This window comes from Dendropsophus ebraccatus, chromosome 13 (genome assembly GCF_027789765.1).
Source record: "Dendropsophus ebraccatus isolate aDenEbr1 chromosome 13, aDenEbr1.pat, whole genome shotgun sequence".
Classification (NCBI taxonomy): domain Eukaryota; kingdom Metazoa; phylum Chordata; class Amphibia; order Anura; family Hylidae; genus Dendropsophus; species Dendropsophus ebraccatus.
The window spans coordinates 53,519,412-53,540,129 of NC_091466.1; the positions used below are offsets into that span (position 1 = coordinate 53,519,412).

The 20,718-nt window shown below is 44.9% G+C and overlaps 1 protein-coding gene across 1 annotated transcript in view; it reads right to left on the reverse strand.

Moving 5' to 3' along the window:
• The window catches only part of SNX6 (sorting nexin 6), a 29,172-nt gene extending 12,548 nt beyond the window's left edge, over positions 1-16,624 (reverse strand). Inside the window, exons 1-10 of the mRNA XM_069950893.1 lie at positions 16,496-16,624; positions 16,346-16,396; positions 10,813-10,917; positions 7,899-8,009; positions 6,444-6,565; positions 5,770-5,893; positions 4,545-4,640; positions 4,347-4,452; positions 3,555-3,630; positions 2,461-2,500 (exon numbers count right to left, since the gene is read on the reverse strand). Coding sequence (XP_069806994.1) covers positions 2,461-2,500; positions 3,555-3,630; positions 4,347-4,452; positions 4,545-4,640; positions 5,770-5,893; positions 6,444-6,565; positions 7,899-8,009; positions 10,813-10,917; positions 16,346-16,396; positions 16,496-16,501 — 837 coding nt within the window. The 5' untranslated portion in view covers positions 16,502-16,624. The remainder of the gene's footprint in view (positions 1-2,460; positions 2,501-3,554; positions 3,631-4,346; positions 4,453-4,544; positions 4,641-5,769; positions 5,894-6,443; positions 6,566-7,898; positions 8,010-10,812; positions 10,918-16,345; positions 16,397-16,495) is intronic.
• Between the last annotated feature and the right edge of the window lie 4,094 nt (positions 16,625-20,718).

The window sequence follows — 20,718 nt, forward strand, 5'->3', positions numbered from 1 at the left end:
GAATTGTGCTCATTTTACATTTGCTAAAGGGAAAGAGAAGAACAGATATACTGACCAAATGGGAAGTCTATTATAGGGATGCTACTATATGGAAATTATAAAATAAAAAATTATGTAGCTCAAAATTAAAATACAAGAAAAAAATGAGTAATTATCCCTTAAAAGTTTCAAGTATTTAAAAAAAAAAAAAACATGAAAAAAAACTGCATACTATCAAGCTCAAATACATTAAATAGTAATTACGAGTAATTGAAGGGGTATTCCAGCATTTGGAAAAATTTATATGTTGCTGGGGCCATGGCAATATAGAAAACAAAAAAGCTATACTCACCCACCCCTCAAGCCCCCAGAGCTCGTGTTCATATCCTTACAGACTCTGATTTCCTGTCCTTTTCCTGCTTGCAAGACGAGAGCTCAGTGCAGGACCTGCCCACTCAGCCAATCACTGGCTGCAATAATGTTCCATCTCCATCAATGGGCTGAGCAGGCAGGTTCTGCACAGAGATCGCAGAAGGGCAACAGGAGATCTGGGGGACTGGGTGTAAGTAAGTATGACCTTTTTCCACAATCTAAGCAAGTCATGGGTATTAGCCTGTATTCTGACTGACATAGTTAATGTGTCGCAAAAACCATATAGGAAAACCACTCCCTGACTGTGTGGACAAAGTTTGCAACATCATTAAAAACAATACAATAAAACATGTTTTCTTATGCAGCACAATACTGGTACCAGACTGCATAGGAGAATACACATTACACAAGCAGCTCTGAGTGAGCACAGGGCTATATATAAACACCTGCACCCCATCTGTGTATGTGGTATTTCCAGTGGGAATCCTATGATATTCTTCATGAAATAAAAAGCAGCTGTACACAATGTGAATGGTTTCATTCAAAGGGATTTTCCATCTGGAAATATTTATCACCAGTCTGCAGAATAGGTGATAAATATTAGGCTGATGGAGGTCCCCGGGACCCCTTCCAATTGTAAAAGGAACCCATGTCCCTCTTAGCTGTTTGCCTGAAGCAAGGAGGAGTGTGAGTGGAGCAATGGTCAAGCACACACACTGCCACTCTATTCATAGACTATAGCACCGCGCTTGTCCTTGTTTGTGTGTTGTATTGCAGCTTACTTACGCTGCAAGAAATGAAGCCTAGATGTAGTGCCACAAACAACCTAAAGACAGGTGGGGAGCGGTTATGTTTGTTTTAGTAAAATAGCTATGTTTTCTAATACTTTACATTCCCTTTAAAGCGTAACTGTCATTTCAGGGCCATTTTTTGGAAAACATTAAATATCAACAGTACAAGCGATTTTAAGAAACTCTGTAATAGGTTTTATGTACTAAAAAAGTTTCCTTCTGTAGTGAAAAAGCAATCTCCCAGCCTCCCCCCTCACATCAAATGAAGCAGGATTTCTGTCTCCATTATGTGGTTATGGAGAGGGGAGGGGCTGTTAGGAGTGACTGAGCACGGAGAATTTCTGCACAGCACAACACCCTGCAATCTTCACTCAGTAAGTTCATAGATAAGCACTGACCTTTCTGACCCGGAATCCTGCGGTTTAGGTGCCCAGAGAGTCTACATACAGCTGACCTTCATATCACCTGTTCCTGCTCCCTCATCTCCCTCAGCCCCTCCCCCCTTCATAGGCTTACAATGGAGAGAGCAGAACCCGTCTTCACTGGCTTCTCTGTAATGAAGACGTGTTTGCCTGATAATGCACAGATAAGAAGTCGGGGGGGGGGGGGGGGAGGCTGGGAGATTGCTTCTTGAGTAAAGAAAGAGGCTTTTTTGGCTGATAAAACCTATTACAGAGTTTCTTAAAATCGCTTATACTACTGATTTCTGCAATAAAAAAAAACATGACAGTTACTCTTTAAGCCAGATCCTAAAGCGAATGTACCATCAGGTACATTGTTTTTAAAAAAAAAAAAAAAAAAAAAAAAAAACATTAGTCAAATTGGCTATTGCGGGGCAGGGATCCAGGTGGAGAGTCCTTACTTTAAAAACGCAGTCTGATTTCCTGCTCAGCGTTGTTTTTTTTTTTCCAGTGTGACCATATCCCCTCTGTGATGTGGCTCCATTCATTCTAATGGAGCCACATGAAAGGGGAGTGGATATTGTCGCACTGGGGGGTGCCGGGCCCGCCTCCAGTGTATAGAGCCAGGCTGGAGCACAAGAAGAGAACAGCGCTAAGCATGGGAGACAGCTGGAGTTTCAAGGGAAAAAAAAAAAAAAAAAAAAACGGTCTGAGCTCCTGGAATCCCTAAAACAATTGATTAAGTGTATAAAAAAAATTTAAAGAAAGCGATGTACCTGATGGTACATTTGCTTTAAACCATGAATCAAATATTTTATTTTCATAGCTACAAGGTCAGCCTGACACTCCTTTGCTACAGTCACGTCCACTATTGGGACAATTATGGTCACAGTGGTAGTGATAACAGAGATACATACACGGGTCTTGTCGAACAGTTCAGACACTCTCAAGAAAAACCTGTAGGGGAGAAAGAAGTGAGATTAAAGTAATCATCTTAGTGCCCCCGACCACACTATTTGTATATGCTCCGGCCGGGATTCCTAGGCAGCAATGGACATATATTTTTGTATAAATCACGGCCCTTGTACAACGGCCGTGGTTTTACGAAAATAAGCGGTAAGTGAACATAGCCTTTTACACTGTATAACACTTGAATACCCCTTACACTGTGGCCCTTTTATCCCAGAGGTTGGACCCTAAATCTTAAAGCAGTTGCCAAGACTTAGAAATTCATGGGGACTTTCTTCCAGAAATTGCACCACTCATGTCCTCAGTTTGGTCGTGGTTTTGTAGCTCAACAACATTTTTGTGAATGAAGCTAAAAACCAAAAATGAATGGTAGCGGCTGCAGTCAGTGTGAGACACCACAACAGGAGAAGGGGGGAGAGCGGACAGGTAAGCCTAACATGTATATTATGTTTTCTAACAGGGTGGCACTATAGAAATAAATTGTTGAATGCCAGATAACCCGTTTGAATGAGTTCCTCTTCCTAGGAAAGTCATATTAATCCATTGCACACAATTCTTCGTGTTTGGGGAAAGCACCGTCCCCGTGTTTTTTCTCATGGCTATAATTTGCCTAGGTTGTCTGAAAACATGGACGTTATATATACTCAAAGGGGGAGATTTATCAAACATGGTGTAAAGTGAAACTGGCTCAGTTGCCCCTAGCAACCAATCAGATTCCACCTTTCATTTTCCAAAGAGCCTGTGAGAAATAAAAGGTGGAATCTGATTGGTTGCTAGGGGCAACTGAGCCAGTTTCACTTTACACCATGTTTGATAAATCTCCCTCAAACAGAACAAATAGGTTTTGACATTTGCAGTTAAAAGAGAGAGCAATAATCAGCTCATGCAAAAGGGCCAGTGATCAGAGAACATACAATCTGGATCTTCTATGTGGCCATTTACATTGTTATAGGCTGCACATCACCCAGTATAAACAGGTGATGTGTGGCAATCTATGAAGAATAAAAAAAAAATCCAGTGATCATTCCTGGATATATCTTACTTGCATATGTCAGTGTTATCCTGGGTTCCCAATGTGTACATGGAGGAGCCTATTCTGTTATAATCGTCAGCAACACCTAAAGAGAAAGAAAAAAAAAGATGAAATCTATAGTAAAATCTTTCCTACTTTTGCTACCAGATTACACTCCTTAATATAAAGATGCCTACAAATTCTAGGAAATCTTCTGACATCTGTGATACTGGGTTATTATGTAGGTTGACTGAAAAGGAATTTGCAAAAAGTGGTGGGTGGACATGGAACGGCAGTTTCCATTACACTCTCTATGGTGGGTGTATGCTGCACAATATTTTTCTGATAATATGCTACAAGCAAGGGGAAAAAAAAACTGCTAACAGCCTGTGGCTCTTAGACCTCAAAGACGTCTCGGTTGTCGACAACACTGATCTCTGATTCAGACAGATGATCCATAAGCACAAGGGGAGAGATGTATTAATACAGCTATATATTTAGGCCACATAAAACTAGTGCGGCAGACGGAAAACGCTACAAAATCATCACAATTTCAAACGTTGTGATTGACTGTGCGCCCAACCAAGTGCTGTTGAAAAAAATAATCTAAATTATGTGAAATACGTGTCAGGAGTTTTGATTTGTCAGGATCCAGGTGTTCAAGTCTCCTCCAGTTGCTAGAATAAGGTGAAGGGAAGTGCACGGCTATGCTCTTCTCTCCACATCGCGCTTGCTGCTACACAAGACGGGTTATATAGGAAGAGTCACAAAATATTACTTGGTATACTAGCAACAAAGTACAGTTTCAGTACAGAGACTTGCATTTGTGAGATCTTGTCATCTTATCGGACTTCGCACTTGCGTCCTTTACTCTGTTGTGATACTCAACAAGGAATGTCCGCTCGTGATCAAAGAAATCATCCACATCCTTCAAAGAAAGTGGAAAGAGAGAAATTGTTGTTTAGTGATTATTTACTAAGTCCAACAATACGAAAAGAAACCCCAAAAAATCTAACTTACCTTTGTACCAGAAACAATGACGCCGTCAGCTGATTTCACTACGCTTTTGAAGAAGTCTTCCAGTTTTTCCTTCTTGTTCTTCCCTCGAACACTTAACTGTAGGACACAAATAATATTTATTGATTGGGTTGAATGCAATCGCAACATCACAGAGACCGTCAGGGCACGGTATCTTTATGCAGAACAGGCCTACTCCGGTTTATTTTACTTGTTCCTTGGTCACCCTGTGGCTGGTAGAAGTAGATGATGTAGTCGTAGTGGCTGTACAATACATTAAAAAAACTTCAAAGTCAGAGGCATTCATGGGATATTCCATAAATGTCTGACAGACTTGAGTCCTAACTCTGAGAGCAGCACCTCGAGACTAAGAGACCCCCTGCCCCAACGAGTCTGCTTGCAGAGGTTGGAGGTAGTCAGGTAGTCAGGAAGCTGTAAACAGCAACTGGGCTATTTTAGGCATTTTGCTCACTGCTGTTAAGAGTCCCCTTCATGGTGCACAGTCAGACCAGACCAGACACGGCCTGGGCTTCTTGCCAGTAGTTCACACACACACTTCCTTTCTTATAGCTGCTCAGCCAATCACATCACAGCACAACACTCCTTAGCAGTCCTTGCTGCTATACCTTGACATAGTGCTGGTGAAAGTAAACTGCGCTGAACTGGCTGGCAATTTGACTGGGGGTACCATACTATTGATGGCATATTGAGGGGGAAGGGGTTACTGATACACTGGGTTTGCCAGGTGCTGGGAGCAGATCTGCTACTCCTTTTTTTTTTATTTATTTATTTATAAAAATCCATATAAGAAAATCAGCTCCTTTGGAGCATTCCCTGGCCCCTCCTTACACAGGATCCCCCACCCCCCAGCCTCCACTGTGCCGCCTACTTATGCATGCATAATGTAGTAATGTCTTCTCTCTACATGGGGAAGAAGATGTCACAACATTAGGCATGTATAAATAGAGGAACGCCCCAAATGCACTAAAGAACCTGATTTCAATATTGGAAATTTTAGAAATTATACAAAAATGGCGGCAAGTAACTTGTCTTTAGAATCAGTATCAAAACGCATACAGGTACATACCACAAACCTGTTCTTTTTTTCCTCCTTTAAACTGAATTTACATGAACCCCAAAAATGATCTGGTGCAGAAATGCTGCAGATTTTCCATAGGATTTATGCTGTATGAGTCCAGAATCTGGGAGATTCTAAAAAATGACTTACATCTTGATTGTATTCCAGAAAGACATGGAAGTTCAGATCTTTTCTAAGGATAGGATGAGCTGCCACGCGGCACAGGAACACTTCATGCATGGCTACTGTTTTCTTGAAAATAGCCAGATACTCCCTGGGAAAAAAAAAGTATATAAAAATGTATATTAGATTTATTACATGCCCAGACCAGCCTTCATACTCCCCTAAGTGGTCTGCCTGTAAGACCTAGTTTACATTAGGTCAGTGTTACATATCAGATGTCATTGCACTTAGAGTATCAATAAGGCAAGAAGGAAGTATGAGGGAACGGCCGGTGTGACTAGAAGCAGCCACATCTACGCCATGTGACTTGTTACCAGAAAATGTGGCATGGAGCATAGACAAGCACTGAACCTATGTAGTCTGCATACATAAGGTACTAAAGCCAGCATGTGGGGCAATAGGACCTGGCAGGTTCTCTTTAAAGATTAAGGGTAACTCTAATTTGCAGTAATTTTTGAACCACTGTGACCCAGAGACACAGTCAGGGGGGGGGATGTGTGTCAGTGTGCTCAACATCTGACTCGTTCACTCCATAGACTCCCAGCTGTATCTCAGGAAAGCAGTGAGTCTCAGCTGCACACAGTAACTATTGACCTCTCCTCAGACAGTAACGCCTTACATTAAATACTACGAACACTTACGCTTCAAGCTCCTGTTTCATTTTAGTAAACTCTTCCTTCGTCATTGAACCTTCCCCTTCTCCGAGCTTTTGCAGTTTCTCTCTTGAGGCATCGAAATCCGGTCTGGGAGGTGCAGGTGGGATCTGTATTTATATAAAATAACATTTGTAAGTGATAACTTATGGAAGTCTTCATTGCCTTTAGTGGGACGTGATCTTATGGGTTCTATATAATCTTCTTTCCAGTCTCCATCACAGAACCCACAGAGGAAGCAAATGCATGTACTGGAACTGGAAGTCTCTTCTCTGCGCAGCAATCTGTACCATAACCCTTAAAGGGATATTACCATCTGAAATAATTATGTTCTATCTGCAGTATCCACAGGATAGGGCATAACTACTCCAAATGGGAACACTCTTATAATGGTATACATATAGGGGAAGATTTATCAAACGTGGTGTAAAGTGAAACTGGCTCAGTTGCCCCTAGCAACCAGATTCCACCTTTTATTTTCCAAAGAGTCTGAGGAATGAAAGGTGGAATCTGATTGGTTGCTAGGGGCAACTGAGCCAGTTTCACTTTACACCATCTCCCCCATACTATATAAGTATTACTGTCTTGGGCCTCTTTACGTAGTGAGACACCACCACAATAACTAAAGCGTTTATATATAAAGGCTCAACTAATCCAATCTAAAATCCTCATCCAGTTTAGACAGTCCCACAACAAACAGATATTATTGATGGCCTATCCTACGGTGTGTAGGTGTTTATAGATGACAGTTCTATACAATAAAGTGTGTGTGTGTGTGTGTGTGTGTGTGTGTGTGTGTAATTATATATATATATATATATATATATATATATATATATATATATATATATATATATATATATATATATATATTCCACAAGTCTTTCTCTTGGTATTGCTGTGGCAGACTATTTGATAGAGATAGAGGAGGGTACAGACGTCAGTGTAAAGTTGGCTTTACATATAAGATGGCTCACTCTGCCAACAGCCATTACTCCTGATCTCCCATACACATACATGCTCAATTCTGCCAAGTGTGTATGTGTTCTCAATAGGAGATGTGCCAGCAGCTTATCTCTCCAAGAACAAAAAAAGGTCAGGCAACTGAAACCCAACAATCCCATATTTCCCACCACCCAACACAGACTCACTACTTGGCAGAGCAACCTTTCCCAATCAGAAGGTTATTTCTGACTCTCTGTAGTGTAGTGACTGTGTTGTGAGCCGTATTTCTGCAGCACAGATGGTCCTGGCAGGTTTTCTTATACTCGAGGGAATGAAATTACATGAATTATACAGCTAAAATCTCCTAGCACGCAACTCACACATAGAAAACAAGCTATAATCCTACGGGAAATACATAGCACAATGTAATATATTAGCCAATTATACAGAAAGACATCAGTCAGGCCAAAAGTGACCTGTAATTTTTCATAGACTTACAATATATCCAGCGTAATCCTCATTTTCCACAAAGGAATCGTGAAGCCATATAAACTCCTCGTGCTGTCTGACCACAGAGAACTCATTCTGCTTGAAGTTTGGGAGTGAACTCTGTCAATAAAAAAATATATATATATATACACAGTGGTACCTTGGTTTAAGAGTAACTTGGTTTAAGAACGTTTTGCAAGAAGAGCTCAGTTTTTCCAAATTGTGACTTGGTTTAAGAGCATTGCTTTAGTTTAAGAGCTCCTGGTATTGGGTGGGAGCGTGAGTGGGGGAGGGGCATGGCCTGCATAGCGGGGTCTGCAGCACAGTACTCTGACCCAGGAAGTCTCTCTCACCTTCCAATTTATAGCAGATCCACTTGCATCAGGGGACAGGACTGTGGGGGTAATCTCTTTATAGCTTTAACCCCTCTCTCCCCGGACAGAGAGTGCTGCTATACTGTGTCCACATCTGCCCTGCTCATTCCTTCATGCTCCCTGCAGTCTCTATCAGTCCTTGTGTTTCCCATCCTCTCCATTCCTGCTATAATGTGCTTGCACTCACACTCAGCTATACACACTGCTGCTATAATGATTATAAAATGATTTTTGGCGTGTGGAACCAATTGTCTACATTTCAATGATTTCTTATAAGAAAATTTGCTTTGGTTTAAGAGTGGATTTGGATTACAAGCACGGTCCCGGAACGAATTATGCTCGTAATCCAAGGCACCACTGTATATCCAACTACATTGACAATGTAATATGTGAAAGATGTTGTCCTGTACCAAAAAGACATGTCAAGAGAGCGTACAGGTCCTTTATAAAGTTATTACTATTAGACCCATAGACAGGGACAAGAGCAATGGTTAAACAGGTGCAGTGCCAAAAAATTCACCAAAAGAGACTCAGGGACTACAATTGCGGTGATTGGTGGGGGTCCCAGCGGACAGCCCTCCAGTGATCACACATTTATTACCTATCCTGTAGATAGATGATAAATGTTCATAGTGGAAAACCCTTGAAGCAGAGAGGAGCACATTTCTAGGTGTAAATGCAGTTCAAAGAAATCCTGTTACCTGTGAGGTTAAAAAAAGTTTTTAAAAAGTTAAGTCTATGGCTCCTTGCACATGTACGCAATAACTGACAGTATACGGACCCATTCAAGTCTAAGGGACTATGAACACAATTGTGGATTCCAGCCACTCTAATGTCTGTGACTGTAGGTGCAGTATGCACGGATGCGCCTAAAACCACTGACATGAATGGTAGCTGAAATTGTAGTAACCTAGTATGGCCACTACACAATGAATGGAGCTGCGTGCTTCCAGATCTTATATGAGGGCACCACAGATAGGCATTAATAAAAATACTGGAAATCCCCTTTAAATATTAAAGCGAATGTACCATCATTTACATTCACTTTAACATGACCCATGGATAGATCGATGCCGGCGCAGGGAAGCTGGTTCCGCGGTCCATTTTATGAACTGCGGCGTGGTTCCCGTGTACGGCGGCATTCTAACCACGGGTATCGGGCCAGGGCTGAAGCACTGGAGGCGGGTCGAGCCGCCCCCAGTGTGAGGAATCCCTCGCCCCTCTAAGACACGGCTCCATTGTTTCTAACGGAGCCACATCATAGAGGGGCGGGGGATTCCTCCCACTGGGGGGGGGCCCAGCCCGCCTCCAGTGCTTCAGCCCTGGCCTGGCACCCGTGGATAGAACGGCGACGTACACCGGAACCGGGACGCGGTTCAAAAAAATGGACCACGGCACCGGCGCCAATCTATCCAATCTATTCGCTCTAAGTAATAGTTATGCACTTTGCATCCGAAGAGTTTACCACAAACGATTGGTGTCCTGTCCATGCCTGGCCTGCACCATATCTCCCTAGTGTACCAAATATTGCTAAGGAGTTAAACTGCTGGAAAATGGGGTGGGGTGGTGAAGAAGAAAGGCCTGTTCATCATTTTATATGCTTATTTAGATTTGAAGAACACATGACTCTTATTAGGGAAGCTTTAATCTCTGGCAGTCATGGCCAGTGCCCACTGCACGCCATTGCTTTATGAAGTCACAGGTAGACCCCTTAGCAAACCATGGTACAGCAATACAATATACCAAGGAGTCTGACCACTTAAGCCCCCATCAAAATATTGTATTCCCACCAGCTGATGTTCACAGCAATAATCAGCATCTATCAATCCCCCTCCTAGTCCTGGATGTAATGCAGGACAGGGGGTCATCTGGGGTGAGAAATGGTCTTTGTGGCAGGTGTCTACCCTGATTAAGAGATGAGGATCCTGACCGCCCTATAAAATTCAGAATTCTCTGGGTCTTAGATGAGGACTGTGATCGCCCTATATGAATTCTGAATTTCCTAGGTTTTTAGACCTTCACAGACTGTTAAGAGCTGGATGAAGCCCTTAGCTAAGCACTTCAGTCGCCAGCTCGCTCTCTTCTCTTCCAATTTATTATCAAGATGTGGTCTCCATTGTAAATTTATAGAAACAGTATCCCAGCTCTTAGGCCCCTTGACACATGCCCAGGTGCTGGCGCTGGCCTGGGCTGCCATATAGTGCATCCAGAATTCTGGATGTGCGCACAAAATTTTGGATGCCTCCATAGGGTTCTATGGGGCATCCATGACGGCATTTGGGACAAACCTATGACATGCCCTATATTCTCTGTCAAATCTGAATCTGAAAAATCCTGAAGGGTATGGACACGTGAAGGGGGCCTAACAGTCGGTGGAGTGTGAACATCCAGACCCTGACCGATCAAAACTTTTGACATATTAAAAGTTTTTTTTAAGTCTGAGAGAAACATCAACCAAAAAGAAACCATATAGGATGTACTATGAAGAACACCTATTCATTAGTTAGAGAGTATGTGACAGGTTGATTTCATTTGCTAGCAGCACTCACCTTTGTATGCACAGTAAATTTCACTTTGTCTCTCTCACTTAATGCATCAGATATATCGACTTGCAGAGTGGCATCCGGCTGCAGATCTACATTAATGGCCCGTGGCTTTAGGAGGAAAAGAAAAAGCATATCACTAGAAAACATGCGGTAAGGTAGGTCACCTCCAGGAGGTTTCTGAGAACTGATCTGACAACCAAACCATACAGGTAACTCCAGACTTCTAAATGCACTTTAAAAATAATAACGCTATATAAACCCTTTAGGGTGGTGACAATGCGATATTATTGTCACTACTGACCTCCAAAGAGCCCCCTCCATGGTGCACTGCTCTTTTCTATTCTCCCCAATTCAGAAGACCTGGATCTCCTTTCTCTTATTTCCCTGGCCAATCACCAGACAGCACCTACTCATCTCTGCTATGCCATAGGACTAAACAGCCTAGCACTGTGCTGGGAGTTGATTTACTGTATAGTACAATAGATGGCATTGGGGAGAGTAATGGGTTTATTGATGCACTGACTTTGCAAGGTACAATGTAAGAGAAAACAGCAGCAACATCATAGCAAGGCAAGGGTTGAATGATATAAGAAGCTCTGATCTAAGCAGTGAACTACTGCTGCTGCTGCTGAGGACAAACTAAAGAGAAAGCAATGCATGAAAAAAGCAGCCCTGGTGTAAGCAGTAAACTGCTTCTTATAATGGCAGGATACATAACAGGCCCAGATGCCCAGAACATCATGTGTGATCAGATAAGTGTTGATTTACCTTTTAGGGACAGTGTGGATCTTCTGAAGGAGAATAACAGGCTAAGGGTCCTATTACACAGAGCGATTTTTGACGATTAATGACTAACGATAAACAATTGCAAACGAGATTGTTTATCGTTAATCTGAAATCGTTCACCATATTACACAGAACGATGTTCATTAGTTACGATCCTTACTATGACCGTTTATTCCTTCTGATCCCAGGAAAACAATGAACAATGTGCAATTACACTGAACAATTAGTGAAAAAATGCGGAACTTGAGCGAACGAATGTGGAATTACAGCGAACGATTAATGATAATTTTAAGGTTCAGATCTAAATCAACGACATACGAACGATTTTTTGATCGTATCCTGCAATTACACACAACGATTATCGTTTAAATTCGAATGATATAACGATTTTTCACACAATAATCGCCCCGTTTAATAGTGCCCTTAGAGGCCGATTCGGCCGATTATCGCTCCGTGGAATAGAGAGAACGATTAGCCGATGATTGTGTCATCGGCTGATCGTTGATTTAGGTTCAAACCTAAAATCATCGGTCGTCACCCGCGTATCGCTACGTGGAATAGCGGTGCGTGGCGGGCGACTGACAATTTCAAAACATCATACATTACCTGTCCAGGCGCAGGTCTTCTTCTCCCGGTCCAGCGCCGCAGCAGCTTCAGGGCGGCCTGTCTGAGCTGACAGACCGCTCAGCCAATCACTGGCCGGGACCACCGCGGACAGTGATTGGCTGAGTGGTCCTGGGTGCCTGGATAGGTAATGCATGAAACAAGGGCTGCAAGGACATCGGTAACAATGTCCTTGCAGCCCTCGCTAAACAATTGTCGGGCTGTGGAATAGGCCCAGTAAATGAGCGCCGGTTTACATCGTTGATCAGGCCCTGCTCGGCCGGTGGAATGGGACCCTAAGTGTGCATGCTCACAGTCCAGATATTTTCCCCTACATAACACTATCTTGGCCCTACCTCCTCTTCCTATGCTCATCTTAGTCTCTCCTTTACTAGAGACAAAATCCCCTTAACAACAAGCAGTGGACAGCAGATTGCAGGGAAGTAATGCACCTAGGGTAAGAAATCATTTTTGGTAAATAAATTGATTTACAAATATGTTAGGAATCACAAGTGACCATCGGGTGCATTCACATTACGCAGAATTTTTGCAAATATTTCTGCCATTGTTCCACTCATGAGAAAGAACCAGCTCTGGTGGATGTGTTACATTTTTCCCCCATGAAGGACACTCATCTCCGATCATGTGAACAGGGGTCCTTTGTCCCGTATGAATGGAGCAGCACTCAGACATGGGCACTACTACTGATCAGACAGCTGTGTACTGCACTCATGGCTAATCCCCTAATAATCACCATTCCCCAGCCATAAAGCTTCTCTACAGAATGGGCCAAACCTACACATTTTCCTCTAAAAGAATAACTTATTAACAGCCAGTACTAAGAGATGCAGCAAGAAAAGCATTCCAAGCGTGCAAGGAGCCATGTGAGAAGCACACAGGTCAGGAATACTACTGTCTGCTGCTTCCTGATACTGCAGGGATTGTAGAAGACAGAAGACAGAAGACAAAGGTCAGGGGTCCCCTCTAAACTTTATTAAAGGGGTCTTTCAAGCTAAAATCCGTATCCCCTATCAAAATCAAGACTTGAGTCCCTGTCTTCCAAGCTGCAGGGGTCTCCACATCACTTATCTAGTAGAGTGTTTAATCTTAAAGGTATAAACACACCGTATACGCAGCGTATTTACTGCTGTGATATGCAGCAAATACGCAACAAATATGCAGCAGATTAGATCTAAATAACTGAACACAGCATCAAATCTGCACCATCAAATCTGCTGCAGATCTGCTGCGTATACGGTGTGTGTGTTTGTTCCCTAAGGGTACGTTCACACTTACCGGATCCGCAGCTGATTTTCCGCAGCGGATCCGCAGCAGATTAGCAGCAGATTTCATTTAAATATCTGAACTCAGCATCAAAACTGCTACGGATCTGCTCCAGATCTGCTGCGGATCCTGTAGGTGTGAACGCTCCGTAAGGGTATAAACCCACACACCGTATAAGCAGCGTATTTACTGCTGCGATACGCAGCAAATACGCAGCAAACACGCAGCAGATTAGATCTAAATAACTGAACACAGCATCAAATCTGTACCAACAAATCTGCTGCGTATTTGTTGCGTATCTGCTGTGTATACGTTGTGTGGGTTTGTACCCTGAAGGGGTTATCCAGCGCTACAAAAACATGGCCACTTTCTTTCAGAGACAACACAACTCTTGTCTCCAGTTTAGGTGCGGTTTGCAATTAGGCTCCATTCACTTCAATGGAACTGAGCAGCAAAACCCAGTCCAAGCTGGAGACAAGAGTGGTGCTGTCTCTGGAAGAAACGCACAATGATCAAATGACAAACGAAAATTCATTTACACTCAAAATCATTGTTGAAGGGGTACTCCGGCAAAAATCTTTTTCTTTCAAATCAACTGGTTTCAGAAAGTTACATAGATTTGTGATTTACTTCTATTTAAAAACCTCAAGTCTTCTGGTACTTATCAGCTGTTGTATGTCCTGCAGGAAATGTTGCTTTCTTTCAAGTCTGACACAGTGCTCTCTGCTGCCACCTCTGTCCGAGACAGGAACTGTCCAGAGCAGGAGAGGTTTTCTATGGGGATTTGCTACTGCTCTGGACAGTTCCTGATATGGACAGAGGTGGCAGCAGAGAGCACTGTCAGACTGAAAAGAAATCACCACTTCCTGCAGTACATACAGCAGCTGATAAGTACTGGAAGACTTGAGATTTTTAAATAGAAGTAAATTACAAATCTATATAACTTTCTGACACCAGTTGATTTGAAAGAAAAAGATTTTTTACTGGAGTACTGATCGATCAGTCGTTCACAGTGATCAGTAATAAATTATATATATATATATATACACACACACACACACACACACAAAGATAGTGTATATGTTCAATATATTTAAATCAGTATACTATATTCATATACACACCAGCCAGACCACTGCTTTTAGAGCAGAGTGGTGGTCAGTAACTAAACAACAAGCTGTCAACTATGGGAGGAAAGAGCAGCATATGAGGAGAAGGGGAGGAGTTTAAAGGGAACCTGACACCCGGGATGCGGGCGCAGAGCCTGCCCGACCCCCCAGTGCAGCCCTGGAAACTTACGCTTTCCTGCAAGTCCAGCTCCTGGAACTGGCCCCGGCACAAAGATACCCCCGTCGGAAGCTGTGCGCGAGCGCTGCAGAGAGGAGTCCGGTGCCCATAGAGAATGACGGCTCCATTCATTCTCTATGGGCATCGGACTCATCTCTGCTGATTAGCATACAGCGCGTGCTCAGCTTCGAGCGCCGATATCACCGCCCCAGGACCGGATCCAGGAGCGGGACTTGCAAGAAAGGGTAAGTATCCGGGGCTGCACCGGGGGGGTAGGGGGGCTCTGCGCCCGTGTCGTGGGTGGCAGGTTCCCTTTAAAGTGGATGTACCATCAGGCCCGGGCTGAAGCACTGGAGGCGGGCCGACCCTCCCCCAGTGGGAGGAACCCCCTCCCTTCTATGACACTGCTCCATTAGAATCAATGAAGCCGCATCATAGAGGGCCAGGGGTTTCCTCCCACCTCCAGTGCTTCAGCACGGGCCTGATGGTACATCCACTTTAATAAATGAATGTATTTCCAAATCTATTTAGCTTGGCGAATCCTATAAGTGTAACTATATGAGCTGAGATGGGACACACATGAGGACATGAACGTGTGGTCTCTTTGTTATCATACCTGTTATCCTACTGTCAGATCCAGCCGCTGGCAGGACTAGTGGGGTTACACATATGGCAGGCCGCGGCAAACTGCAAACCCATCATGGAGATTCCGATGGGCTGGCAGAAGGCAATAACTTTGAGGCGGCCAATGGAATTGATCGTGGCATCTAGGGGGTTAAATGGCCGGGATCGGAGTAATGTACTAAAGGACAAGACTGCCGCACTGTGCACCACCGCTACTTAGACTGGGGCATTTGAAGGTACAAATTGGCCTGTAACTGAAAATACTTAAAGGGGTTATCCAGCGCTACAAAAACATGGCCACTCCCCCCTCTCGTCTCCAGTTCAGGTACGGTTTACAATTAAGCTCCATTTACTTCAATGGAACTGAGTTTCAAACCCCACCCAATCTGGGGACAACAGTAGGGGGAAAGTGGCCATGTTTTTGTAGCGCTGGATAACCCCTTTAAGACACACATCACCCCCCCTTCCTCGAAGGAGCCCTGTAGCTTTTCCAAACAGCTGATCACCAAGTACATTACCCATATCCAGGCAATTTAACCCCCTATATGCCCCACCAACCTAACCCCCTGACTCCGGCACCCCCACTCACAGGGGAGCCCCGCCTCCTCAGCAATCCTTCCTGCAGCTGTGGTGTAAGCAGTGTCTTACTTTCTGCATTACAGGCTTCCCTGGCCCCGCCTTTCAGATATGATTGACAATTGTAGCATCCAATCAGGACACTGCCTGAGCTGTAAATCACAAAAGAGAGGCGGAGCAGAAAAAAATTAATATATAAGAAGAGCCCACCTCTTGGACACTTGTCATAGTGGTGGTCAGGTGATCACTGCACTCAGCTCCAATATTAATGCAATAGACAGCACAGGTGTGAACACTGCCTCATACAGATGTGTGCTGCCCACCACAGCCTGGCAGCATCTGTGAGGTGCCATCCATGGGGGAGGTGGTCACTCACCGCTCTGTCCTCCTCTGACAGGAAGTCGGGTCCGTCATCCAGGCCTTCCTGCTGCAAAACAAACACAAGCAGAGGCGCAACGTTACCGACCACCGACAGCTTTAGGGCCCCGGCTAGCGGCATCTTTCTCTCGCCCTCCCTGCTACTCACCATCATGGCTCAGACGGTCACTGCCAGGCAGGGGAGGACGGGCTAGAACCGATGAACAGGGAAAGGGGGGGAGGAGTGATGGCGGCCGCGTCACGTGACAAAGGGGCGGTCCTAGAGTGACAGCGGCTAGACGGCAGCGACCACCGCTTACAGGAGGCGGGTCGTGTCACGTGGTGCCAGAGTCGCTCGGCGGCCATGATGGTTGAGGGCAGATCAATGAGGCGTTGTAGAAGGGCGGAAGTAAATGTGCGTCACTTCCGTCGACCATATAGAACTTATGGCTGGCCCCCTAACCATCAATTCCACTTGTCTACTGTTCACTAGGTGGCTAGAATGGAGTTGCCAATGTCCATTTTGGACAGTTCAGTAATGAAGGGGGACCTACCCATAGTGACACCATTTTAGTAGATTTTTTTTAAATTATATTTGGCATGGCTAGCTGCAATGGTCCCACCTTAAAGGAAACTAATCACTCCAAACTTATAACTCACACCTATGAGCTTTGCACATATCCCCTGAAAACGAAGTCCTGCGCTGTATGCAAATTACCCTCAACTAGTCATGTGGGCGGTCCTCAGCACCAAACTAGTCACCAATAGCGCGCTGGAGTCAGCTATAATTCCACCTCTCTGGGAGCGTCAGCGTTCGGACTCTGTGACAGGCAGAATTGAGAATCATGCTTCCAGAGAGGCCGTCCCTGGGCACCGATGCTTCCAGAGGCCGTCCCTGGGCACCGACACTCCCAGAGCGGCCGTCTCTGGACACGACACTTCCAAAGGGGCCGTCCCTGGGCACCAACACCTTCAGAGAGGCCGTCCCTGGGCACCAACACTTCCAGAGAGGCCGTCCCTGGACACTTCCAATAGGGCCGTCCCTGGGCACCTACACTACTAGATTGTCCCTCCCTGAGCACCGACACTTACAGAGAGGCCATCCCTGGACACTGACACTTCCAAAGGGGCCGTCCCGTGGCACCGACACTACTAGATTGTCCCTTCCTAAGCACCAACACTTCCAGAGAGGCCGTCCCTGGACACTGACTCTTCCAGAGAGGCCGTCCCTGGACACTGACACTTCCAAAGGGGCTGCCCTGAGCAACGACACTACTAGATTGTCCCTCCCTGAGCACCGACACTTCCAGAGAGGCCGTCCTTGGGCACCGACGCTTTCAGAGAGGCCGTCCCTGGGCACGACACTTCCAGAGAGGCCGTCCCTGGACACGACACTTCCAAAGGGGCCGTCCCTGGGCACCGACACCTCCAGAGAGGCCGTCCCTGGGCACCGACACTTTCACAGAGGCCGTCCCTGGACACTGACATTTCCAAAGGGGCCGTCCCTGGGCACCGACACTACTAGATTGTCCCTCCCTGAGCACCGACACTTCCAGAGAGGCCGTCCCTGGGCACCGACACTTCCAGAGAGGCCGTCGCTGGGCACCGACACTTCCAGAGAGGCTGTCCCTGGACACTGACATTTCCAAAGGGGCCGTCCCTGGGCACCGACACTACTAGATTGTCCCTCCCTGAGCACCGACACTTCCAGAGAGGCCGTCCCTGGGCACCGACACTTCCAGAGAGGCAGTCCCTGGGCACCGACGCTTCCAGAGAGGCCGTCCCTGGGCACTGACACTTCCAAAGGGGCTGCCCTGAGCAACGACACTATTAGATTGTCCCTCCCTGAGCACTGACACTTCCAGAGAGGCCGTCCTTGGGCACCGATGCTTTCAGAGAGGCCGTCCTTGGGCACCGACGCTTTCAGAGAGGCCGTCCCTGGGCATAACACTTCCAGAGAGGCCATCCCTGGGCACCGACAGGGGAGGGGATATGGTTACACTGGGGGTGCCAGGCCTGACTCCACTGCATGGAAAAGCCCTTTTGGCTTATAAACAAACCGGCACTGATCGTGGGAACTGGGAAGCGTTTTGAAAAAGGACCACACCACTGGAATCTCTGCACTGGTGCTGACAAGTTAGTGTACAAACATATTCTCATGTGAAGTGATGTCACTGTACTCAGCAGCACAGCAGCCACCAATCAGATACAAAACACTCTGCCCTCTTTAACATAGATGATCATACAGAGCATTGTATGGTTCAAGAACTTTCCGTCATGTGGCACATTTACTATCCAGGGCTAGTAAGCCAGCTATTTATAATGTGATCAAAACCTATGACTCCTCATGATGACTTTTAATATAGCCTGGAGGAGACTGGACCTATATAGTGCGGCCACAAGGAATCCCAAACGGAGAGTATACTATGTGCATAAACTCTGGCCAGGCTTCCATATAAGTCAACGCAATGTATTTATTCAATTAATAACGAACGTTGTTGCAATCTGCAACAACGGGCATTATTAATTGAATAAATACGTTGTGTGAACTAAGCCTAAAAGTCAATTCTGGATAAGATGTCAATCAATAGAATATACATTCATTATGTATAAGCCTAGTACGAGCTTTCAATGAGCTAATGTTACAGGTTGTGTTTTTACACCTCCAGCTGACATGCATTGCATCCTAAAAAACAACTTTTGAACTTGCAGCCCTGTCCCTGGCCGTGGCTTGGAGTATCTGTGCCCTAACTTTGCACCACCCCTCCGTCCCTCCTCCCCACCCTCTTTCCAATTCCTCTGCTGTGAACACTGCAAAGGTGCCTTAATGATCCAGCCCATGTGCTGTGCTCACACAGGTGATGAATAGGAGAATACCTGGCTGGAGCTTTCCTAATGATAAGGACAGTGTGTAGGAGGGGCAGAGAAGGTGTGCCAGCCTAATGCATACACAATCTAAGCCCCGGCCGTTGGGCACAGGGCTGCAAGTTTAAGTGTTTTTTTAGGACAATAACTGCATCACCTGCCGAATGGACCCCAGGGCAGATCTTGGAGCGTTTTGGGGGGGACAAATTGTGGGTACAGAGTCGCTTCAAAGGGCCACATGACTGCAAGGTGCTGTAAGTGATGCTGGCGCCTCAGTCCCACTCTAGTCCTGGGCCAAACAGAAGTCCCTGGTGGGAAAGTCCAGGCCTCGGGGCCAGTTCACAGCTCTGCCCAGGGGCCCATAATACTGTTAATATGGCCCTGGTCACGTGAGAACAAGAAAGTGCCTCACAAATTGTTATCTTTATCCGATGGGCAGCGATCAGCTGATCCAAGTAGGCTTGTTTAGATCATCTTCTGAAAAGGAGATGTGACTGCACTATGCACATTACTAAATGACAAGGTGATCTGGCAGGCCGGCGTTCCAAGCAGCAAGGAAACATCAGTGTAAGAGCTGAAGAGAATGAACTATCTGGCCTGCCGCTCTTATTATAGGCCGATACTGGGCTGCAAATTATACCCGCATCTCCAGGCAACACTGATCAATACATTCATATTTACATAGGACGGGAAAGAGAAAGGAAGCATGTCATATAGGAATAGGTGGCACATCCACAGTAAGAAGCTATATCCTCAAAATGTAAACAATGAATCTTTATTAATACATCAGACTACAAGTGCAGGACATACACAGTAAAATCATTTAAAAACACAAAAAAAACTAGCAAAGGACTGTGTCTGATAAACACGGTACCAGGACATACCGATAGGTACCAATGTAACACATCTCCTAATGGCCCAAACAATATAGTTACAACAAAAGTATATATAAATGAGTAGTTATGCGTATATGTTCCTAGGCCTATACTCAAGTGATAGAAGGCAAATAAGATCAAACATAGACCAAAGAAAAAGGATTAATATCACCATAGGAGGGAATCCATGTCGGGGTCCAGGAAACCCCATGCATTCTGTCTACCACAAGACTTTCTCAAGGGACCCTTGACAGACATGGTGCTTTGCTTGTTTTTTTTTTGTGTTTTTAAATGATTTTATTGTGTATGTCCTGCACTTGTAGTCTGATGTATTAATAAAGATTCATTGTTTACATTTTGAGGATATAGCTTCTTACTGTGGATGTGCCACCTATTCCTATATGACATGCTTCCTTTCTCTTTGCGGTGTTGTATGCTTTATGTCATATTGGGTTGAGCACCCTACACTAATAACTTACTTTATTTTCTCAAGTAGTGCCTTGTCTTCTCTTTGTATGAAATATTTACATAGGACGGGAAGAGTCTCGGTTGTTTTCCTTCCGGTGGTTACTTAGTTGCATTATTTATATACGTCCATCATTTATAGAAGTGTAATTCATTGAGCTTTTCACTCACATCCACACCTATTATA